The 23,654-nt window shown below is 40.3% G+C and overlaps 2 protein-coding genes across 2 annotated transcripts in view; one reads left to right on the top strand and one right to left on the bottom strand.

The window, feature by feature from the left end:
* Positions 1 to 868: 868 nt before the first annotated feature.
* MED16 (mediator complex subunit 16) lies at positions 869 to 21,405 on the bottom strand. The gene is made up of 20 exons (XM_074108579.1): positions 21,220 to 21,405; positions 20,862 to 21,039; positions 17,349 to 17,481; positions 15,896 to 16,049; positions 14,636 to 14,787; positions 13,790 to 13,924; positions 12,857 to 12,973; positions 11,652 to 11,719; positions 10,199 to 10,339; positions 9,505 to 9,603; positions 9,108 to 9,222; positions 8,117 to 8,237; positions 7,145 to 7,231; positions 6,108 to 6,267; positions 5,322 to 5,458; positions 4,001 to 4,143; positions 3,740 to 3,843; positions 2,566 to 2,666; positions 1,815 to 1,955; positions 869 to 1,013 (listed from the first exon to the last, which is right to left on the bottom strand). Exons 1-20 carry the CDS (start codon positions 21,279 to 21,281, stop codon positions 977 to 979), a joined length of 2,385 nt encoding a protein of 794 aa, XP_073964680.1. The 5' UTR covers positions 21,282 to 21,405; the 3' UTR covers positions 869 to 976.
* Positions 21,406 to 21,722: 317 nt separating this feature from the next.
* fra (neogenin protein frazzled) overlaps positions 21,723 to 23,654 on the top strand; it is a 138,368-nt gene continuing 136,436 nt past the window's right edge. The window contains 1 exon segment of the mRNA XM_074108434.1: positions 21,723 to 22,038. Within this exon segment, the coding sequence (XP_073964535.1) occupies positions 21,969 to 22,038 (70 nt within the window). The 5' untranslated portion in view covers positions 21,723 to 21,968.

The raw sequence follows: 23,654 nt of genomic DNA on the forward strand, positions 1-23,654 counted from the left end.
TATAAAACACATTTTACTCTGCTAAGCTATTTACCTACCATTGCCTTAATTCTCAATTAAATTAGCGTGTCTTATACTATATGCAATGTAGGTACAACTGCAAAAAAAAGGTAGCAATTATTTTATACAATCGAGTGAAAACTAAAATTATTTAACTTTTTAACGTGTTATCTTTTTAAGATATCTTTATCAGTAGTCCAATAAATTTCGTCATTTAGTGCATTTATTCTTATTCATGTATTTGATCAAATAAATAAATCTTAAGATACTGTTACAAATGCTAGTTACTAGCACGAAAGCATGCCACTAAGCCACTATTGAGCAAATGCTACCTACTAGCATGTGTGTATAGGACACATGCTACTATTAAGCATACTTTTTAGTGGCATACTGGTACTTCTGGTACTAAAATGTAGCATGCTTATTAGCATGCTAGTAACGAGCGTGTGTAAAGCTGCCTTTACTTTTCACTATTTGCAAGAAATACTATCTACAGTACATCACTATTTTAGACAAAACGATTTTTTTGTGATTCTAGACCTGTGACATAAATACCCTATGGTATAGCGTTAGAATAGTCCAAAGCGTCCAAAGTCCTGGAATATCTGAGGTTTTTTTTTACGGCACACGATTTGCCTAACAACCTGCATGGGAACAAATGTACAATGGGAACAAAGCATAACAAAAAGCAAAGCAAAGCAGGTACTGTAAACCTACTTACCTATAAATATGAAATAAAGATATTTTGATTTTTTTTTTGGATTTTTTTGATATAATCTAAATTAAGTAAAAAGTTTAGATTACATCTTTTTGTTCCCATTTGTATGGAAGTATCTGGATCAGGGGAATAAAAAATTAAAAACAAATACAAATAGCACTGTACATTTATTTCAATTTCACTTTTATTTTCATAAAATGGTAAAAACACTTTGTTAAACTTAACTATCTAGTAAGTACCTAGTCCATTACAGATCGTTCAATAATTTGATACTAACGTCCACTTCCCGCCACACCTGTAAAGAAAAAAAAGCGTGTTAAAATATAAATAAATACGACACATTCATTGCACAGTCGTAAGCGAAATTGACTAAGCCATACCGTCACGGTAAGCTAGAAAGTTGAATTTCTTTAAAGAGCATCTTTTTATGATGTACTACAAGAAATAAGGTCGGATTTAGCCAAATTCCCACGGGATAGAGACTACTTTAGACTTCATTAGCGTTGCATAAAAAACACACGTACTAAATTTCACGGCTGCAATCCATTTGAATTTTATTGATTTTATCCTAATCCCATGGGAATATCGGGATAAAAAGTAGCCTATGTATTTCATCTAAATCCTTCCAGCCGTTATAGCGTGGAGAAGTAACAAACGCACTTACGCACGGACTCACTAACATTCGCATTTATACTAGTCAACGGAAAACAAGGACCATTTGAGTTTCACCGGTAAAATGAAATCGAAAATACGTTTGTGTGTTTATCTCAATACATTTAACTCATCGAAAAGTATTTGCATTGTGTTATGTTGTATTAATATATATATATATATATATTAGTCAAAGAATCTTAAAAAGAACTACCTGTTACTCGCGACTCTGTTCGCGTAGAATTCGTTTATCGCCATTCCGCGGGAACTATGCAATTTTCCGGGATAAAAACTATCCTATATCCTTCATCGAGATTCAAACATCTGTATATCGAATTTCATTAAGTACATCGATTCAATGGTTTTGACGTGATGAAGTTACAAAAACAAATTTACAAACTTTCGAATTTATAATATCAGTAGGATTCAACCGTTGTTAGGTTACCTGCAGGCGGCCAGGAACCGTCCGTCGTAGGCGCGCTGCAGCGGGTGCTTGGCGGGCCGCGCCGCCGGCAGCGCGCGCGCGCCGCAGCGCCCGCACTGCCGCCACTTGGCCGCGCGCCGCCCGCCGCCCAGGTACATGTAACTGTACAACAACCACATTATGGCTGACTGGCTAAAGTACGGTCGCGGAACACGAATAATTTCGCGCAATAACCTCCACTACTTGCCTCTGCCACTCGCGCGTGAATATTTGACGTCGCATTCGTACAAATTTATCTGTGCGAGCGCGAAGGCAAATATTTACGCGCGAGCAACAGAGACACATAGTGGAAGGTCATTGTACGAAATACTTCGTGCTCCGCGACCAGTTTCTATTACCCGCGACTTCATCTGCAAATAATTCGTTTATTGCGCCTCCGCAGAACCACAACATGAGTTTATCGGATAACATCCGCCTAGAAACTGTCAAAAATAATTTTAATAAGCTCCTTAAATAATATTTCTTATAGAGCTATCCTACAGACAAACCGTGAAAACAGTTTTTCAGGGCTCTGTGAAAAACTGTGTTTTTGAGAAAAGTGTTGTACCTATAAGCCGTTTTACCAGTGAAAACTATTATATTAAAAAAATAAAAAGCATAACACAACGAATTAAACGTATCCGTTGTCTTTTTGATAAATGACAGCACTGACTTGCAGAAAAGCTAAAAAAAAAGTGTAAGCTAAAATTTATTCATACAGTATGAATCATACCGTATGCTATCCATGCCTTGCGTTGGCACGACCTCGCATTGCCCGTAGTTAGGAGGTTCCGGTGCGTATCGTAACGCTTCAGGTTCTACGCCGTATTCAAACTGAAAAAAAACAAAGAATGTTAAAGTCAAAATATCTTTCTTCAATTTAGGCTATAACAAGTACCTATTGCCTAAAGCCGACTATTGTTTACCTCTACTTTTAATCTTCTTTAGTGCCTGTTGTATCGATATATTTATTATGTATGTATTGTGACTATGATAGGTCAAAAAATGCCATGAAAATTCTGCTCTCTGCTTATGAATGTCAAAAACCGGTAAAATGTCATTTTATACTACGCCAACATTGTTAGAAACCATAATCGATCGATTATGATTTTATACCGGCACATCCCTAGTCATGTTCAGAAAATTTTTCGCAAATCGACTAAATTTTGACAACATTTTTAAAGCGCGGGAAAAGTGCAGCGCCCGCTACTACAAAACTCGAAGTTCGTGTCGTGCGGTCCCTCTGACACATACTATTTCATACGAGAGCGAGACGGACGGTGCGAAACGAACTTCGAGTTTCGTAGTAGCCCTGCAGTTCTTGCGTGTTTCGTAAATTGCATGTTAGAAAAGCAAAAACTCAATTTATAAATATTTGCAGTTTTAATTTTTGATTTTGAATTCGGGTGAGGGTGACTAAAGGGCCGTTACAAGTTGCGGACAAAATAATCAATTAATTTCAGACTTCAGTACTATAAAAAGTAAGTTATGATGAGAATGTGATGAGAACAAATACACAATAAGGTAAGTAAAAAATTAAGTTGTCGTTAAATCTTGCAAGAGGTTGTAATAAGACTGAAAATCTTATTAATTTTCTTTTGGAATGTGATCAGAATAAGGGCATCAGAGACAGGTTTGGATGGTATGGGCTTGTTTAATGGAGGTGTGAATGTAATTCATAGTCAACCGCTTTCAGAAGAAGCAATGCTGATTTACAGGTTCATTAGACAGGCCTTTGCATCCAGAGACGTGGTTTCAGTGCAAGGGAGAGCGGTCTGTACTGTGGTGCTCTTAGTGCTGGTGACTGGCAAAGGCCAACTTATCTCTAAGCGATCCCTACCAGTCCACGTTTGAGTGGACGAGAGGAGCATATTTTATTAAGAACCAATACAGTAAAAGTAAGTTACATAGTGCGGCGCGGGCTGGCCGTGTGGAGCCGAGACCGTGCAGCGCGGGAGAGACTCCCACACGCGCGGCGAGCCCAGCTGCAAGCACAGCGCGCCGCACTCCTCTGCGAACAAAAGATAATATCACACACAACATTACATTATTATTATTATGGACAACTGGTTAGAGAACCTGGCACGAAGCTTGAGGTCCCGGGTGCGATCCACCATCAGTTTGTGTGTGTTGGAGGGGGGGGGGGGGGGGGGGGGGGTCAGGGTCACCTCGCACGTCCTTGCTGGCGGGCTGGTGCTGCAGCCGCTGCAGCGCGCGCGACAGGGGCTCCCCGCCGCGGCCCGCGGCCCGCACCACCACCATCAGTTTGCGGAGCAGCGTCAGCGCGGAACTGTCCGTCCACGACTCGTACCTGATGACAATACAATACACATGGAGAGCTTATCTAACAAGGAAGGGTACCCAACTGTCCGACTCCGATTTGATTTATTTTGATATATGTTATAGAGTAGTCTAAAATAACGGACACGTATTTTTTTTTAGCTGCCCAAACTCAACCTGTTTGGAGAAAATGTCCTTCAAAGTACTGAAAATTGACCAAACCTTCTAATTTCTGTTGAGAGATTTGTTCAAGAAAATTGATAATTAATTACTGGTTTCGTTATATGTTGGAGAACATGAAAAAACTGGCTTGAAAACTTCTTGATCCATGATCCATGGTACCGAAAAAAAAAAACAATGACTTTATTTTCATAGCTTTAGGCCTGAAAACGACACAAAGGATAACAACAAATAATAATGTACCTAACGAAAATTTTACAATAACGGAAATAGTTCCAAGTAGAGATGGGCCGAGTACTCGTTTACTACTCGGTGTATTCGGCAGTTTTTTTGATACCCGTACTCGGCCGAATAACACTGTTCCATTGACGAGTATACTCGGTCTAAATAAAATTATTATTTAAGAGACCGAATGCGATTTTCTTTAAAACAACAACTGAATAATTTGCGGGGGAGAAGGCGGGGATTCCCGCGACGTTCGCTCGTGGTGGCTGGTAGCGCCACGCGAACCTATCCTAAACCTGTTTTCGCGCCCCAAAACTGAACCGAGTAACTCGGCCGAGTACTCGGTTTGAGAAACCGAGTATACTCGGTACCTACTCGGTTACTCGGTAAAAGTTGTACTCGGCGCATCTCTAGTTCCAAGCAAGTCTATGGCAGTTAAATCGAATGACATATATGAGATGTCAATAAAACAAAATGGCGGCTGGCGTCCTTCCCGATGTTCAATTTTTTTAAAATAAAAGATTTCTGTTATTACTATTTCTTATTGAGTTTCTTTCTAACATCGTCAATAGGTTTTTTTTTAATATCGATATTACAGCACTGGTGTAACTGTGGCAACATTAGTGTGTAATGAACTGTCAAGTTAGTTCGCCTAATTCTGGACACGAGTATAGTTAAACAGCAAACCTTCTGATTACAATAACCATAAACAATAACCGCCTGAGTCTAACGGGGAACGGTCCGCCTGGACTCAGGCGGGAGTTTGAGTGCGGGACGCGTCATATGTGTTCTGTAGTAACTCACGGGTGATTGGTATGCGCCGCAGCGTGCTGTAAGTAGGTCCCGGCGATGTCAACGCAGAGCTGCAATACGCGGCGCAGCGGCGTCAAAGCTACCGCCTCGCTTGACAGTTCTACTTTTGCCTCCAGGGCTACTAGAGCCTGAACAAAAAATAAGAGATTATATTAGACTCGGATGAGATGTCGGTCTAACAGTGGTGATAGTTGGGTTTGTGTGATGTGTGTGTGAGTAGTTTGTGGTCTAAAAAGCAACTGGTTCTAACACTTTTCACATGGTTTTTCTCGTCAACTTTGAGTCAAAGAATTTATGACTATTTGTGTGTTTGTTGTATTTGTTTGGGTCTTGGGTGTTTAATATGTATTTAAGTATGTATTTATCTATATAAGTATGTTTATCCGTTGCTTAGTTTGGGACTAGGTCAATTGGTGTCAAGTGTCCCATGATACTAATTTTATTTATTTATTTTATTTGTTAATTAGACCAGTTGCTTCTTAGACCACTTGCTACTTAGACCAGTTGCTTCTTAGAGCACTTGCTGCTTAGACCACTTGCTTCTTAGACTACTTGCTACTTAGACCAGTTGCTACTTGAATCAGTTGCTTCTTAGACCACTTGCTACTTAAATCAGTTGCTTCTTAGACCACATGCTACTTAGACCCATTGTTACTTAAATCAGTTGCTTCTTAGACCATTTGCTACTTAGATCAGTTGCTTCGTAGACCAGTTGTTTCTTAGACCAGCTTCTTTTGAAGTGATAGTATGCCGCCGGTAGCGTGGTGTGGAGCGTACCTTGTCTGTGTCGGGCTGGTCGTGCAGCAGCCCGTCCAGCCGCGCGCCCAGCGCGTCCCTCTCTCTCTCGCGCAGCGCGCCCGCGCAGGCTGCCCACGCGCAGCGCGCCGCCAGCAGCATCGTCAGCGAGGACACGCAGCCCTGCGCCGACGGTATCACCCTGTGCACCGAAAAAGTCAAACTGAAAACTTGACGCTGGCAAAATTGTCATTGCTATTTATAAAATAAGTTTTGGGTAAAAATTTCATTTTTAATACAAGCTCTTCTTGCTGACTGTACTTTTTGTCGACTTTACTTGATTTGTCACACAAACTACATTTGGATACCAAACTAGTCGATGCCGATGCCATTAACCGTTGAAGAGTTCCGTCCTGCGGAGACGATTCTGGACCACTAACTACCAGGACGACACTACCAGATGTCACAAATTTCAAAACAATCCGACAACTGGAAGTTGGTCGAATTCAATTTGCAAGATTTGGTTACAGACACAAAACGGAATAGGTTAAACCAAATTAAAACTTGTAAAAAAGCTAAACTCAAAATGTTATTGAGCTCATGGTGTTACTGTTTTTTTAACTACCTACTCTTCCGCATCAGATTTTTGACGAATTTGTGTTGCTACATCAACATATCACTGACTCGTGATTGACCCCATCTCACCTAGTGAAAAGTGCAGATGAGACCGAAGGTACTCACTGGTTTAGTCACTGGCCTATTCACTTTAGCCTTGAAAAGCCCTAGGTTATATTTATCCGGAAATACAGTCGATGGGAGCGAATATCATAATAATGATATAAGAAACGTGTTTTGCCTGCCTTACTTCCGCTATGCGTTAATTAAACTGCAGTAGTGTCCAATTTTGGCGGCTTGAGGGAGGATGATGTCAAATGAAATAAACGATACCTTTTACATTTTTTATGCCAACTAATGTTTCTTAGTTGATCAACCAGATTTAAATATAGTTACATCTTCAACTTTCGATCGTTTTAGCTATTTTGATCGATTAGCCAAAGTTTGGCGAATCAAATGCCTACCTGCAGAGTGCTATCCTCAGTTTCAGCCAGCTGTGGTAGTAATACTGTTGGAACGAAGGAGGCTGGCGTTGGAACGTCTCCGTAAGTCTGGAAATGAAATTATAATTTCATAATGTTGACGATGGATGATACTTTTATTCAATATCACATCTAGAATGAAAAAAAAAAAAAATGAAAAAATATTTATTAAGTTAAAAGTACATGGTTTACGATACAGAGGTTGGAATCTCCTAGTAAGTATAAAATACCTGTGTCAGGAGATCCCACTCTTCCATTACAAAAAATCTTTATCAATACAAACTAACTATACTATGTTGTACATACAAATATGTTTTATGATTTAGAACAATAACAAAAGTAGGGAAAAAGCAGTAGTGTGTGTGTGTGTGTGTGTGTGTGTGTGTGTGTGTGTGTGTTTGCGTATGCGTGCGTGCGTGCGTGCGCGAGTGTGTTTGTGAATAAGTAAGTACTTATAATTATGTGATATGATATGATATGATAGCTTAGTACAGATACACAATGTATTAGTGCTTAAAAAGTATCTAATTTAATAATAGTTCTTCAACAACTTCATAACTTAGAGTTTTTAACCACTTTATTAAAGCCTTTTTACAAGGTAGCACTCGTAAAGGAAATATGTTTTTAACTTTATTAATCTTATTATAAAGGCGTGCTGATAATACTCTAAATTGGGTTCTAGCAAAACGAGATTTACAGGGTGGGACACTGACAACATTGTGCTTTCTTCTACCAGTTATTAACTGTGGCTTACTTAATGAAACCAAAAAATTCTCATTTTAAAATTGAATCATTTTTTTATACAAAGTTTATTTTGGAAATATGGGTATTTGGAATATAGTCAGTTTTATGGTAAAGGTGTGTATCAGATGTTTATGGGCGGTGGTGATCTCTTACCATCAGGAGACCCACTTGCTCGTTTGCAATCCAGCCGTATATAAAAAAAAAGCTCACCTCTCGTAGACAGCCTCCACGGTGCCGGGCTTGAGCGTCATGATGATGTCCCGGCAGTCGATGCCGGAAACCATCGAGTACTCCAGCAGCGCTGTCGTATGCTGCACCGACAGGGGGGTCGCTGTAGACAGACAACTCGTTTAGCCCTACGCTAGCTGACCTGGGGGGCTACTACGAAATTCGGAAATTGTAGTTATTATCGTCCCTCTCACTCTAGTATTAAATACGCAACGGCAAGATACGAAGTTCGAATTTTGCACTTAGTAGTATATGGCCAGGGACAACTGCTTAAATTACTACTTCAGTAATTCTGTCTCTTGAAATGGGTTAGAATCAGCTGGTCTCAGTAGCAAGTGGTTTAAGAAGCAACTGGTCCAAGTGGCAAGTGTATAAGAAGCAACTTGTCTAAGTAGCATAAATAGCAAGTGGTTTAAAAAGTTCCCCGAATATCTAGCCGGTCTTCATTCGTCTTTTTCCTGATTCATCAATTTTTAAATTCTATAACCCAAAGTCGATGGAGCTCCTATTCAGCGTGGCTGAGACGCTTCGCGTCTTGACACAACTCTAACCTAATTTTTTTTGTTTACAAACAGGTTAAGATCAGTTGATTTTTAGACCATTTGCTATTTAGACCAGTTGCTACTTAGATCACTTGTTACTTAGACCAGTTGCTTCTTAGACCACTTGCTACTTAGACCAGTTGCTTCTTAGACCACTTGCTACTTAGACCAGTTGCTTTTTAGACCACTTGCTATTTAGAACAGCGGCTTTTTAGACAAAATGATACAAACCATAACCCCCTTATTCATAAAACTTAACAAGCCTATGTTAACTAACAAATGCTTTGTCCCTTTCTAACAAATACAAATGTCGAAGTGACAGATAAGGACAAACGAATTTTAGCGGCATTTTAACTAAAATAGGTTTGATTGTCGTTTATGAATAAGGGGGTAAGTCTTTAGCACTGGATTGAAAACAGAGAATCACTCACGTATGTCGGGCTGCGTGGCGTAGAGATGCAGCTGCGCGTGCGTGTCGACGGCGACGGCCACGCCCCCCAGCCACGACAGCTCCACGCACGACACGATCGCGCACGGCGCGCCCGACTGACGACAGTAACACGTGTTTATCAATATGTATATCGAAAGCTTTAGACACACCAACCAGCACAACCCAGTGCCTAGTGCCATCCACGAAGACGCGTGATTTTGTCAAAATTAGCCATTAATGACATTGTAATAAGAACCACGGCACGCGTCATCGTGAATGACTCTACCTATATACATATGTACTTACCAATATTTAGAAACTTTCGCATCACTGGATTGGTTGGCATTGTCCATTTTATTCCCTCAAGTTTGTAAATAAATAGAGTATTATCGACTTACCGGAATAGTTTCCCCGTATTTAGGCTTCTTGGGGGGCGTGCCCCCCGCGGGGGGCTCCGCCCCCGGGGTTCCCGACACCACCACAGGGGTAGAACAAATCTGAAATTACATAAGACAATGTACATTAGTTTTCTTTCGGAATAATATTGGCTGACTTGTTATTAATCTTTATAACAGTTTTAATTTTAAATACACTTGCATACATCAGATAACATCAGGTGAACCGTCTGCTCGAATTTTGATACTGTTTCGATCGACTGTACATTTTGAAAATACCGTGCAAAAATTGTATAGTTTTCGCACACATACAATACGATAAATGGAACCGGTTGAACGGTGCATTTTGGTCTTTGGGATTTTTCATGCATCTGTGGGAGTGTAGGGGTGGAAGCTACAAAACAATAGACATGTCAAGAATGGCGGGCTCTTCTTCACAGAGTTTTTTTCGAAACGGTAGTAGATTTTTAAGTCGTCAGTTCTTGTAATAGTCTAAATTGAATAAAGATATTACGAGGGATATTTCGCGCTGCTAGGCAGACTTGACACCCTACACTTTAGTCTACTCGTGACCACGGCCACTGTAATGAGGTTGAAACGTCGAGGTAAATGTTACTCGTGTGTTTTAGCGTGATAAGTCCAGTTTGTGGTATTTTGACTAAGATATTACGAGTTCAATTAGGAAGAGTGTACTGACGTAGTGCGTCTCCCTTGCCAGCAGCAGCCGGTTGGGGCTGCTGGTGGCCAATATATGCAGCGGCGCGGCCGCGTGTAGACGGCGCGCCGCGCAGTGCGCGACCGCGCCCTCCACCGCCGCGGCTGACACTTGCTGCCACACCTGCGGACACCCAGGGTAGTCACCGGCTAATACAATACATTTTTTTTAAATATAGCTCCATCGAAAATATCCATGATGCGGCCATTACTTTAGTGAACATTACTCACAAATTGCATATAAATAATAAGATATTATTTCTGCTACAAATGAGAAATAGTTATTTGTGTCACAAGGGAGCAAAATGGTGTATTTACGGCGAAGGCGTAATTGAATATTGAATCCAGAATGTAGCGAAGGATTCTACAATAGAATCCTGAGTGTAGCGAGGGATTCTAAAGTAGAATCCTAAGCGTAGTGAGGGATTCAAGTGTTAGCTAGCACCCAAGATGAAAATAATTTTGCTCCCGAGTGGCTCATACAACTTTTCACACCGAGCATTAATAAACTTGAAAAAAATAATTCTGTAGAACCATAAACTAAGACATCTGTACAACATGCGCGCGGGCTCGAATACTTTCCCGCTCGCACACTAACCTATCTCGCTCGGCGGCCCGATACACCGAGCGCCTACGAAGGCTGCATTCGGAACTAATAAAAGGCGCTGCGCGGACGAGAGTGCAATCATTCAGCTAGTGGTCTAGCTTGAGAGACGGCCTCTGCTATCCTCAAGTAAAACCAACAAGTGGGTACGGGTGAGACGGCCTCTGCTGTCCATTCCATAAACTCACAGTTGTATGCCTATACTTTAGCTAGGTTATTTAAGTAAAGTAAGCCTAAACCTGTTTTGTAAGTTTTCCTGAATAAACTTTCTGAACTGTCTTCCTGGCGCTTCATTCACCCTACAATCTGGCGCCCAACGTAAATAACGTAAATTACTAGACGCCACCCTACAATCTGGCGCCCAACGTAAATAACGTAAATTACTAGACGCCACCCTACAATTCTTAATATTATTAAAGAACAACCAGCATAGAAAATGGCGTGGCTTTACAAATATCAACTTCAAAAAATGGCATTTGCAATAAAACACTTAGAAAAGCCTTGAAGAGAAAAGTTGCACTTTGCTCCCTCTCGTCAGGGAGGAAAAGTTACTTTTCTGAAGGAGTGGTGTGAAAAAAAAAATTTACCTAGGTACATTTTTTATGTTTCTTGTATTTACACGTATGACTCTGTGCGGGATTTTTAAACTGTAAGAATAAGCTGCTCTTTCTAGATAATACATATATAAGTAAATGAGGAGAATTGATACTTAATTAACAGTATATACTTAATTATTGTTGTTTTAAAATAAATAAGTTTTAATATTTTCGCAACTAGAATTTGATCCATTGGACCCCTCCCTCGTGGCTAATAAAGAACAAGGTTAACTTACTACAGTGTTAAAGCAGTCGGAACTCGGCTTCTGGCCCCCGCCGGGGGTTGTACTGCCTTGTAACGGACCTGCACACACAAACACAAAAACATGTTTTGTTTTGGCATAGACAAGTGATTAATATTGTTTTTTTTTTCGTTTATTAAAGTCCTGATGGTCCCAAAGGAAGACATCGTCCGCAAGGGCGGTATTACGTAAATAATTTAAGATGTGGTAATAAACAATTTTTTATTTTATTTTTATTTATTTTATAACGCTGCGTTTCCATCAGAGATGTGCGAGGATGTGTTGCGAGGAATGTGTTTTTCATTATCCAATAGAAACGCTTTATTTACCTATCCTCGCACAGCACATCTCTGGTGGAAACAGCTGAGCGGAGCGAGGCGAGGTAAATGAAGCGTTTCTATTGTTTCATGAAAAACACATTCCTCGCACATCTCTGGTGGAAACTCAGCCTTATGCTGATTTGTGACCAATGAGGGCTATCGCGAATGAATTCGCCGCTAGAGGCGCTAGTGTACCGTGAGGTCTCCGAAATGTCAAATCTCATAGTTTTTGGGTGAGCTACGCGGGTTTATTTATAATAAGAATTTTTTTGTGAATATTTAGCATAACCTGAAATTAATTATGGCAATTATGCGTTACGGGGCAATGAATGTCTGTGTTTTGAGACAGTTTTGTCTTTCGGAAACTTGTCCTCCATTTTTTTCCGAACAAAACGGGACTTAGCAACACTGGTTTGCTGGATATTTTATGGTACGGTTTTAAGGTGTTTTAATATGATTTAAATCTAACTTTGTTTTAACGCCCCTAATAACAGACTCTGAAAGCCACACTTAAAAACCTCACGCAACAGTGCGCCATCTAGTGAGAGAAAAAACGATAGCCCTCATTCGTGACGATAACGAGTATTTTAGATTTTTTGAGTATTTTTAACGAGATGGACGGATGACCTGGTTGAAGTCGCGGGTTCACGGTGGAAGCAAGCCGCTTCCAACCGAGACAACGAGAGGTCTACGGGGGAGGCCTATGCATATCATGTCACGAATAAATGTTTCCTTTTTTCTTTCTTTTTTACTAGTCAGTTATAACGAAGTTTCCCGGTCTAGACGACACTAAGTGACCTCACTGGTAGTTTTCAACAGACTTCGAAAAAGCAGGAGGTTCTCAATTCGTCTACATGTTTTTTTTTTTACTGAACTTACCTTTCGCCAACAGTTTGTGGACGGGATGCGCCCTCTCTGTCAACTTCCACACCGACAAGGTGTTGCCAGCGATGAGGAGAGAGTCCGTGTCCTCGCGAAGACACCAAGTCAGTGAGACTGAAAAAAATACGGAATGGATAATAAGATTTTAAAAAGTTTTTTTAAATTGCAACATTAGGTTGTTTTTTTTTCTATTTGTTTTTTTGAGGCTTAAGTGCACCTCTGTGACAATGAGTGTTTTCTTATAGCGTGTGGTGACGGAGGAGCTGAATGAGTAATAGTGGGGCACGTAATAGTAGGCAATGCTGGCTGCGAGTCCGATTAACTAATACGAAGCCAGCAGTTGCTATTCCAGCCGAGACTAATATAAAGCTTTTCTCAAAAATGGTGAAAGAAAAATTAACTTTTTCTTATAATATACTACGAGACTATGACATTTAATTTTATTCCAATATGTTTTTTTGGGCTTTCCCGCCTTTTTTCATAAAAAAACCAGCAGGTGTATTTTTCTACGGAAAACACCACAAGCTGTTTCAGACCTATAAAAAAAGTCCGGAATTTCAACAAAATATCTGATAACAACAAAATATATCCATTCGAGTTGGCTGTGTACGAAGTTTTAACTTTTTAAATTTTTTGCGACTCGACACAACAATGGAATTTGTATGCGACATTATTGTCGCCTTACCAAGCCAGCAATCTTTTTTAACTTTTTAATTTCTGGCTGACCATAAACTATGCACTCCGCCCTCTGTTATGTAAAGAACTTCCACTTTAACGAACATTTTTGAAAAAATATACTCATCGGCCTGGCTAAAGCCGCGGGTTTACGGTGGATGCAGGCCGCTGCCAACTGAAGCGACTGGAGTTCCATGGGGGAGGCCTATGTCCAACAGTGGACGTCCCTACGGCTGAGATGATGATGATACTCACCGGGCGTGTGGTCGAGGTAGACAGTAGGCAGCGGCTGCACGTGCAGCGCGGGTTTGTGCTGCGGCGCGCGCGCCACCGAGCACACCGCGCAGCGCACGCAGCGCGCGCCGCCCGCTGCCACCACTAAATTACCATCTGCGAACAAATACGATGATTATTATGATGATGATGATGATGATGATGTCCTTTAGGCTTGTTTATAGTGCCCGAATACGGCTGGCAAAGCCAAACTTTATTTCAAAAAAATGCACCTATTGACCCACACTTCGGCGGGTTTTGGGAGTGTGGTGTGAAATCAACAAAACGATAGAAAGCATGAAGCTGCGTTTCCACCAGAGATGTGCGAAGATGTGTTGAGTGACATGTGTTTTTCATGAACCAATAGAAACACTCCATTTACCTCGCCTCATTTCGCTCAGCTGTTTCCAACAGAGATGTACTGTGCGAGGATGGGTAAATGAAGCGTTTCCATTGGTTCTTGAAAAACACATTCCTCGCAACAAATCCTGCACATTATTGGTGGAAGAGCAGCCTTAGACTTATTTATTATATGCCCGAATACCGCTGGCAAAAAAAATGAACCTACTGAGCCACACTTAGGTGGCTTTTGGGAGTGTGGTGTGAGATCAACGTTTAAAGATTTTGTTAAAATTTAATTTTAATACAAGCTTTTTTTGCTGACTGTGCTTGCATTGTCGTCTTAACTATATTTCCGTAACAAATTTCAAGTCCATGCCATTAACCGTTGATGAGTTCAGTCTTGCGGAGACGATCCAGGCTGAACCACCAGGATGTCACTACCAGATTACTGTATTGTAATTTGTAACCAGATTTCTATACTCTTACTCTTGTGGGCTACGCTAGCAACTGGCACGCGGTCCCGCGCGGGGCGGAGACACTCGGTGGCGCTGAGGGCGCGCCCGGGCTCCGGCGCCGGCGTCAGGGCTCCGATCAGCCCGGTCGCTGTTATAATGCAGGCGCCTTCGCACGCTATGCCGCTAAATTGAAAATCAAAGGGAATAAATGCCACACCTTACAATGGTCCAAGAATCAACATAATTGAAAGTCGTCAGTAGTTATAGAAAAGTTATGGGCCATCCATACGGTATAATCAACCAAGGAATTGGTTTACCACCCTAAGGTTTAATGTCATTTGTAGCGTTTAAAACGTCAAAGCCTATTTTCACTCACAAGTCAATATGACAGTCAGCCTTATTCTTTTATTTCTGAAGTAGGAACTGTCATTAAAATTGGTAAAGCACTTTCTTGGTCGACCATACATATAAGGTACTATCGAACCAACTGTATCGTGACCCACTGTCAAACCTTTTCGTAGAAATAGTCATAGTTGGAAGCATGTATGTTTGTAAAAACACACCATGAACTGTTTGAAACACTTTTAATACTCGATATCCGGATAACTTAGTTGTACCTAAGGCCAATTCAAAACAGTTCAGTAACAGATGCTATCCAATGGCCATCAAAATGTTTAATGATCTTCTACAAGATTTTAAAGGTCTGCCCACAAAGGAGTTTAAACGTAAGCTCTCTCACTGGCTCCAAAATGGATGTTTTTACTCGCTGAACCAATTTTTAAAGCGTAACCAAATTGGGTGTGGTTACTAAAATTGTATAATTTAGAAAATATTGTCTGTTGAAATTATGGTTCGACTCATCACACCAATTTTGAAAATATTACACCCTCCCTTGTCACAAATATTGCTATGTAAATTGCAATTATCTTCTCCCGCTCCCTAAATTTGTGATGTAATTTAGTGATGATGAAAAGCCGAAGTGGCCTAGTGGTTTGACCTGTGACCTCTCAAGCAGAGGATCGTGGGTTCAAACCACGGCTCACACCTCTTTGAGTTTTTCAAAATCCATTTGCGAAATTACCATATCACGAGCTTTACGGTGAAGGAGAACATCGTGAGGACAAATTATTAAATTATTCAATGGTGAGTGAAGTTCCCAATCAGCACTGGGCCCGCTTGGGAACTACGGCCCAAGTCCTTTCGTTCTGAGAGGCCTGTGCTCAGTGGGTCGTATATAGGGTGGGCTGATGGTGATGATGATAGATAAGTTTAAAGAAGCAAGGTGTCTCACCCGAAGCCCTTGAGCGTGGGAGTGGGCCGCAGCAGCTGGATGCGGTCGGTGGCGGGCGCGGGGGCGGGCGCGGGCGCGGGCGCGTCCGCCTTCTTGTCGGAGACCACCACGCGCCGCCCGTTGTGGAAGAACACCGCCTTTATTACGTGCTCCCCTGAAACATTGTACAATCCTTAGTAATTTTCTTCTTAAATGTTATATTTTTTGGTGAGCAGTGTGTATCAAGGGGTGCAGGGGTCTGGTACAGAACATGGACAATATGACACCTGGACTTTCTGACATTTGGACATGTATGCCCCTAAACGCTTTCAGGGTATGTTCCGGACACATACCAACAAACAAATTCTTACTTACACATGATGAGAGTTAAACCATCACCACTGTGTGAGATTTGCCAGAAGTTAGAAGACTTGTCCCATTTGTTGTTGGAATGTGCGCGGAACTCAGACTTGAGAGAAGGGTTCTTGGGGGTTTGGGCCCCATGCACAATGACCAGGTCAATTGTTGGCTCTCAGAGCCAGCATCTGACAAAGCCATTTATTTGCATTTACCACTTTTTTAATATTTCCCTTGAGTAGGGGAAATGAGCGAGCACCCATGAGGCTGACATCATCACCTGGAGTGTTCAAAGCCTCAACAAAAACAGGAAAAAAAAATTATATTTGACATTGAAAATACAATTCGCATTCTGTTCTGTGCCACGTGCTATACCGCTACACCATCACTGGACAGTGGTACAGACACGAATTTCTCCTATGCACCACATATCTCAGCTTGTTTGTTTCCTATTTAGTCACTTAAGCAGCGACACTAGCGACATCTATGCTGTAGCCCTCATCGAGAAACTTTCAGCACCCCATCGGAACTAACCACTCACCCGGACAAGAGATGTTGCTACTAAGCAATATTATATAGGTATATTATATTTGACAATCACTTGAGCATGATTTACCTCAAACGGCTCGCATCTAAGTGGATTGATAAGAATTAGACAATCTTAAAACAAAATTCAATCAGGGACACAGTATTTCAAGTCTGTTGGCAACACCAACAATAAATAAGTTGAATTATGTTGAGTAGATGTATTGCTGTTACGTTTAAATTTTCTGATCTACTTTTGATGCACCACCTGTTGTAAACTAGTCCTTCCTTCTTTCTGTAAAAAAGGTTGCCTGGAAGAGATCGCTCTTAAGCGATAAGGCCGCCTATTGCCCACCTTGTAATTTTAATAATTTGTTTTCTGTATCGCTTACTATGTCTGGTGTACAATAAAGTCTTTGTATTGTATTGTATTGTATGTGTGGCAACACTGCGCTTCAGTTGGTTGAACCCTGTGGATACTTCCAACTTTTTGCTAATAAAATTATTTTCATCATAAATAAGTACATAATTATGTAGGTATGATAAAACAAAAAGACAGAAACAGTACCTATGGGTTAAATATAATTCTTACCAGGAAAGGAAGCATGGTACAAACAAGTCCAATCATTGAGCAGGTAATCCTTCATGCCAAAGACGGAGACCTCCCCCTCCACTGTCCCCACCAGCAGCTGCTTGCCCTCGCTGTCCCATTCTAAAGCCGACACCTGCGGAACCATAGAGATGCATGTCATATTATGCTAGTAAATGCCTCCATATTATACTAATATTATAAATGCGAAAGTGTGTGTGTTTGTGTGTCTGTACGTTTGTCTATCTTTCACGTTGAAACAGAGCAACGGATCAACATGATTTTTGGCATAGAGATAGTTTATCAGCCAAAGAGTGACATAGGCTACTTTTTATCCCGGAAAATGCACAGTACCTGAGGGAACAACGCGCAATAACCAAATGCACTGTTCGGTTGGTAAATTAAAGAAAAAGAAAGAAAGATAATACATTTGTTCACAACACAAAAGAACAATACTTACTCCTTTTTCCTTTTTTTTTATTGAAAGGGAGGCAACTGAGCAAGCGGGTCATCTTATGCTACACACTCACTACAGTTTATCGAAGTGATCTTCGTTTTAATGAGGGCTATCGCGAACGAATTCGCCGCTAGAGGCGCTAGTGTAGCGTGAGGTCTCCGAAATGTCAAATCTCATAGTTTTGGGTGAGCTACGCGGGTTTATTTACAATAAGAATTTTTTTGTGAATATTTTGCATAACCTGAAATTAATTATGGCAATTATACATTACGGGGCAATGAATGTCTGTGTTTTGAGACAGTTTTGTCTTTCGGAAACTTTTGTCCTCCCTTTTTTTCCGAACAAAACGGGACTAAGCAACACTGCGGTTGCTGGATATTTTTATGGTACGGTTTTAAAGTGTTTTAAATATGATTTTAATCTAAACTTTGTTTTAACGCCCGTAATAACAGGCTCTGAAAGCCACACTTAAAACCTCACGCAACAGTGCGCCATCTAGTGAGACAAAAAACGATAGCCCTCATTGGGTTTGTATCATTCAAAAAGCAGCTGGTCTAAGTAGTAAGTATACTAATAATAATAAAGCCTTTTTGTTCCAAACTGGCAGTTTTTTGCACTATTATTGTGTATATTGTTATAAAATGTCTTAGTTTGGTGTGTCTTTTGACAAAGGCCTCCTCGAAAGTAGCATGGTCCACAGTCGAGCATTATTTTTCAAATATAGGTATAATCATGTTAGATAATTCAAAGGCTATTTGTGTTTTTGTCCTATTATCTCAACAGTAGGATGACAGTAGGGCTAATTTTGTTGCACTCACAATAGAACTTAAAACATTGTTTATTCTCCTCTAATTATCATTCTGTGTGATTTTATATCCTCTAATAATATAAGACTATAGTTCTAATCAATAACAACATCTTGTGTCTTTGTCGCAGTGACGTTACACCAGAAACAGCGTTCAACCGAAAAGGATTTTATTCTCTATTTTCAAAATTATTTTCTTGCTGCTGTCAAACTGTTGGCATTCTGCAGAATCAACCGCAACCCTGTCATCGCAAATGACATTGGCCCAAGCCTTAAGGCCGCCATTGAGGGATTTTTTTTTTTTTTCCTTCTAATATTTTAACGAGGCTTTAGCACACCAAATGTGACTATGTCAGCCTCATGGGGAGCCTCAGATATATACACCACACTAAAGACAGATATTACACTCTCCCTTGCACTGAAACCACGTCTCTGGATGCAAAGGCCCGTCCAATGAATCTGTAAATTCGCGTCGCTTCTTCTGAAAGCGGTCGACTGAGAATTACATTTACACCTCCATTAAACAAGCCCATACCATCCAAATACCTGACTCTGATCTCCTTATTCTGATCACATTCCACAAGAAAGTGAATAAGGTCTTCAGTCTTATCACATCCCATACACAAAGGTGATTGCACAACTCTCATCAAATGCAAAAAACAATTAAGTGGAATGTGACCAGATCGAACACGTAGTGCTGACACAAGAAGGCCCCTGGAAAGGCCGGCACAATCAAACCAGGGAACTTTAAATACCTTATTCTGCATGGTACCATACCAAATGCCCTTTGTCAACGATGCTGCACTAAAAGTTCCTGCCATTTGGAAACGCACTCCTCCTTAGCCAGTTGCACTAATTCAGTACCATATGGCTTAGAAACACGATCAATCCCCCTGTGATAGCCAGGCTAGCCAATCTATCTGCCCGCTCATTACCAGCTACCCCCACATGAGATGGAATCCATTGCAAAACAATTTGGGTGTGGTTACATTGCAAGAAATATATAAGTTTTATGACATCATAGGCTACCGGCATACCTCGGGAACCCGAGACACACTGAGCCAGGTGTTGAAGTGCACTTCTCGAATCCGAAAGTATAACTACCTTGCTCTTTTCAATAGTCTGAGCATATAAAAGAGCTTCATATATGGCAATTAGCTCTGCTCTCATTATACAGATTCTAGAATCCAAATTAAATTGCTTAGAGATGTTCAACTGTGGATCAAAAAATGCAGCCCCAACCCCCATACTCTTGGATCCATCTGTAAACAATTTATAGAATCCATCATATTCTTGAACCATCATTTGGATGACATTATTCTTAAGGCAATCAATTGGTACACTTCGTTTTGGTTTGCTTACACTATCTACAAAACATTTAACACAAGCCTGAATGTCAATATATGATACCCATATACCAATTGTATACATATCCAATATGGGAGCTCTATGCATATCTACCTCTCTAAAAAAAATTGTTCACCGCGACAAGCATTGGCTTTGCTTTGTTGGTCCAATAACTAAGTTCGCACTGCCCAGACAACTGCTGCAGGAGTTCAATAGTTTCATCGCTCGATACAGAACCAACTCTGAGCCAGTAACGTGATGCCAAAAACTGTCTGCGTACTGAAAGAGGTGGCAAACAGAGTTCGTTCTGCATCACATGAATTGGAGTGCTCCGAATAAATCCTCCACATATACGCAAAGCACGATTCTGCACAATGTCCAACTTATTCAAGTGCGAGTTTGCACATGATCCATACAAGAAACTGCCATAATCTAATCTACTTCTAATCAATGATATGTAAAGACATCTTAGGTGTGTTGGGTGAACACCCCAAGAAGTACCAGCTAGAATTTTTAATATATTAATGTATTTATATACTTTTGAACAAATTTCTTTGATGTGCAAACCCCAACGAGAGAAGAATCGAACCAAAGTCCAAGATATTTGATTTTTTTAACTATGTTCACCAAGTTGTTATTTATTTTTATTTCTATATTATCATATTGTCTTCTGGCTCTGCTGAGATTGAGGGAATAATAATAATAATACCAAAATGTCTAAGTGACATTACTTTCATTCAAAACCTTTTGTACCAGATCTTGCGAATCGATCTGTACATCATTTCAATTAATTTTTCTAAACAAATATAAGGAAAACTGGTTGAAATGTAAGCCTTCAAAGAATAATTACTTCTAAAATATTTTCTGCTTTTGGTAACCCAAAATAATGGAATTGCCCAATACTTACAGGATGAGTGGTGCTTGTAACTTTATGACTGTCCCAAGGGGTGTCCAAGTCGCAGACATACACGTGCCCACCCCAGGTGGCTCCGTCAGAGTCTGAAAGCTCCGTGGGTGACGAAAAAGCTATGATATTACAGGCTGATATGGTGCAAATAGGTCGAACAACTTCGGGATCTGATGACCTGAAACGACATATTTTGTTAATTTATAGATATGTTAATTTATAGATATGTTTTGTCTTTTCAAACATTGAAAACGTGATAAAGATACTTTCAAAACATTTTTTAATATTAAATAAATATTGTTTTCGGTATAAAATAGTGGTATATCGCATCGCAAAATAGAGGATGAGATTTACGTACGTTTCGAAATGTGGCGGCTCGCATTTCATAGGCTTTCGGCGCATGGAGTAAATTAATTCCATTTTGAGGTGTTTGTAGCAGCTTTTCTAGCAGTTACTGAATTAACTCATGGAATTCATTGGAACTTTTGGTGTTATTGCTTGTGCGACTTGTGTACTAGACAGACTATAATAATGTCAAGCTGTCAAGTATATATTGTCACGTCAATTGCGTTTAGATTCTTACTTGAAACTCTTGAAACAGTTGACACAAAAATTTTCACGTAAGTTTTATGCGAAAATTCCATTGAATTTATTTTTTTCATAAATCATTACATAAAAACTGTTATTATTTCATTTTTCCAAAAAGGCAAATGTAAAGAAAACACAATCGAAATAAATCAAAACGCAAAACATCACAATCGATTTTCTCGACTTAGCCAAGTGACAGCTTGAGCACATCACTACTCTCGTTGCTGACTTCGGACCACAGTGGCGCCGAATTGCGGCTATGTTCTGCGCAATGCAAGATGATTGTCCCGGGCAATGCCCTTTCATTATTGAGTTTCTGACTTGTTTCTGAACGCAGCCAGTCCCCGCCTGCCTGCCGCAGAATCGAACATGGCGGCTGCACCCGAGTCGCCTCGATGTAATGCACTGTGACACTATTACACAAATTTAACAAAAACTTTGTATTAAAATGTGATAATCATGAATTAAAACCAGTGGTGTTGTGTTATTTAAGTGTGTTTAATAATGTGCCGGACCGGGATGTGTCGATTTGGTATCGGGAACTGGATTTTTTTGATCGCTTCGGCACATTTGTTTACATACGTTCAAGGTAAGTTACTTTCTGATAAATATTGCCTTTTATATCGATCGGTGGTTAAACCGATGGTGCATTTAGTTGTGATTATACACGACTTCAATTAGACCTAATAACTGTTGTTAGACGGTGAAATAATGTTTTTAAAATAAACATTCTCGAGTTAGAATTTACGATTTCACTTTACATTTATTGGACAAGGGCTGCGTTAGTTACGCGTTTGGATGCGTTAGTGGTTTATTTACGTTTCGGTAATGGTTTATAGGTAGAGTTGATTACCGGGGCGCGTAAATGTCGGGGTGATGTATGGCGGTGTGTATTTATTGATATTAGGGCTCCAGTGACGGCCGGAATGCCCCCGCCGACCGTAATCACTATTAACATTAATTATTAACTGGTTTAGTTCATCGAAGTCAATCTTGAGAGTGGTTGAGTTTTTAATTTTGCCAGAGTGTTTACGTGATGTGCTAGATGTCGATAATTTATCGATATCGATATTAATTTATAATCCATCTTCTATCTATCTATCTATTTTCTCTTCTAAATCTAAATAAATAAAAAATAATCGTTGAAATGTATGTACACGCATAGCTACCGAACGACGGTATCGAATTGGATAGTTATTTATTTGTTCCGTTCGTTTTTGTTTGTGTTAAGCAAAATTAAATAAAAAAATAACTGGTACGGGAGCGAAGCCGCGAGCCACATTTACTTTTGAATTATTTTAATCAGTCACTTTATAAAAGTAAAATTACTATATAATATGTATTGTTCTGGAATATTTTTCTTGTTGAGAGAGCGTTGTTATATGGACTTTAAAAAGGTGTTTCGTAGTCGCAACAGAATACTAACGGTTTTTAAAGGTCCGTAGTCCTACAAGCAACCCGTTTCGCCATGTCCGTCCGTCCGCCCGCGCGGTTTAGCTCAGAGACTGCTAGTGCTAGAAAGCTGTAATTTTCTACGAGTGTACATATGTTAACCACGCCGACGAAGTGGCAATATTAAATAAAAATGTCGTACCCTACACGTATAGCGAGGGTATTTTTTTTCTCGTGTCAAAAATGTCAAAATGTGGAGTATTGTTGGATAGGTTTTATAAAGATTTTTGTCATAGGGCCCCATACACGGTAAGATTCGTCTGTACGATCCGTCGCTTCAGACCGTTCGAAACGACGAATCGATAGTTTATGTCAAGATCGTTAACGATTTACTTCATGGAAGACAATCTCGGAGATCGCAACAAAATCCCATGCAATCATGAATATCGTAACGATGAATCGACAGTGTATGGCTCTTTACGATCAATCGTCACGATTTTCATCAGATCGATCGTACAGACGAATCGTACCGAATCCATATGGGGCCCCATAGACTATGTGTCTTCCCCACCTCTACAAGCTAAGCCACTGGCTGGAAAAAGAATCCTGGCGTGGGTTTCAATCCGGACACGCACCTCAAAGTTTTTTTCATGCAAAATTGCATTAAAAATTAACCTTAAATAAACTTGCACAAATCTGCGAAGCAGTTCATGGTGTGCGTGAGGTTCTTATTACGCAATGGGCCCGCGTGTGAACTGCGGCCCAAGCCCTCTCACTCTGAGAGGAAGCCTGTGCCCAGCGTGAGACGGGACG

Source organism: Choristoneura fumiferana, chromosome 27, assembly GCF_025370935.1.
Source record: "Choristoneura fumiferana chromosome 27, NRCan_CFum_1, whole genome shotgun sequence".
Lineage (NCBI taxonomy): Eukaryota > Metazoa > Arthropoda > Insecta > Lepidoptera > Tortricidae > Choristoneura > Choristoneura fumiferana.

Bases quoted from the DNA above. Each gene is read 5' to 3' on its own strand.
- MED16 (XM_074108579.1), bottom strand. From the start codon at position 21,281: ATGGAATTAATTTACTCCATGCGCCGAAAGCCTATGAAATGCGAGCCG. The intron at 9,223-9,504 runs GTAAGTCGATAA...TACTGTCGTCAG, and splicing joins AATACGGGGAAACTATTCCG to TCGGGCGCGCCGTGCGCGAT. The intron at 6,268-7,144 runs GTAGGCATTTGA...TTCGGTGCACAG, and splicing joins CTGAGGATAGCACTCTGCAG to GGTGATACCGTCGGCGCAGG.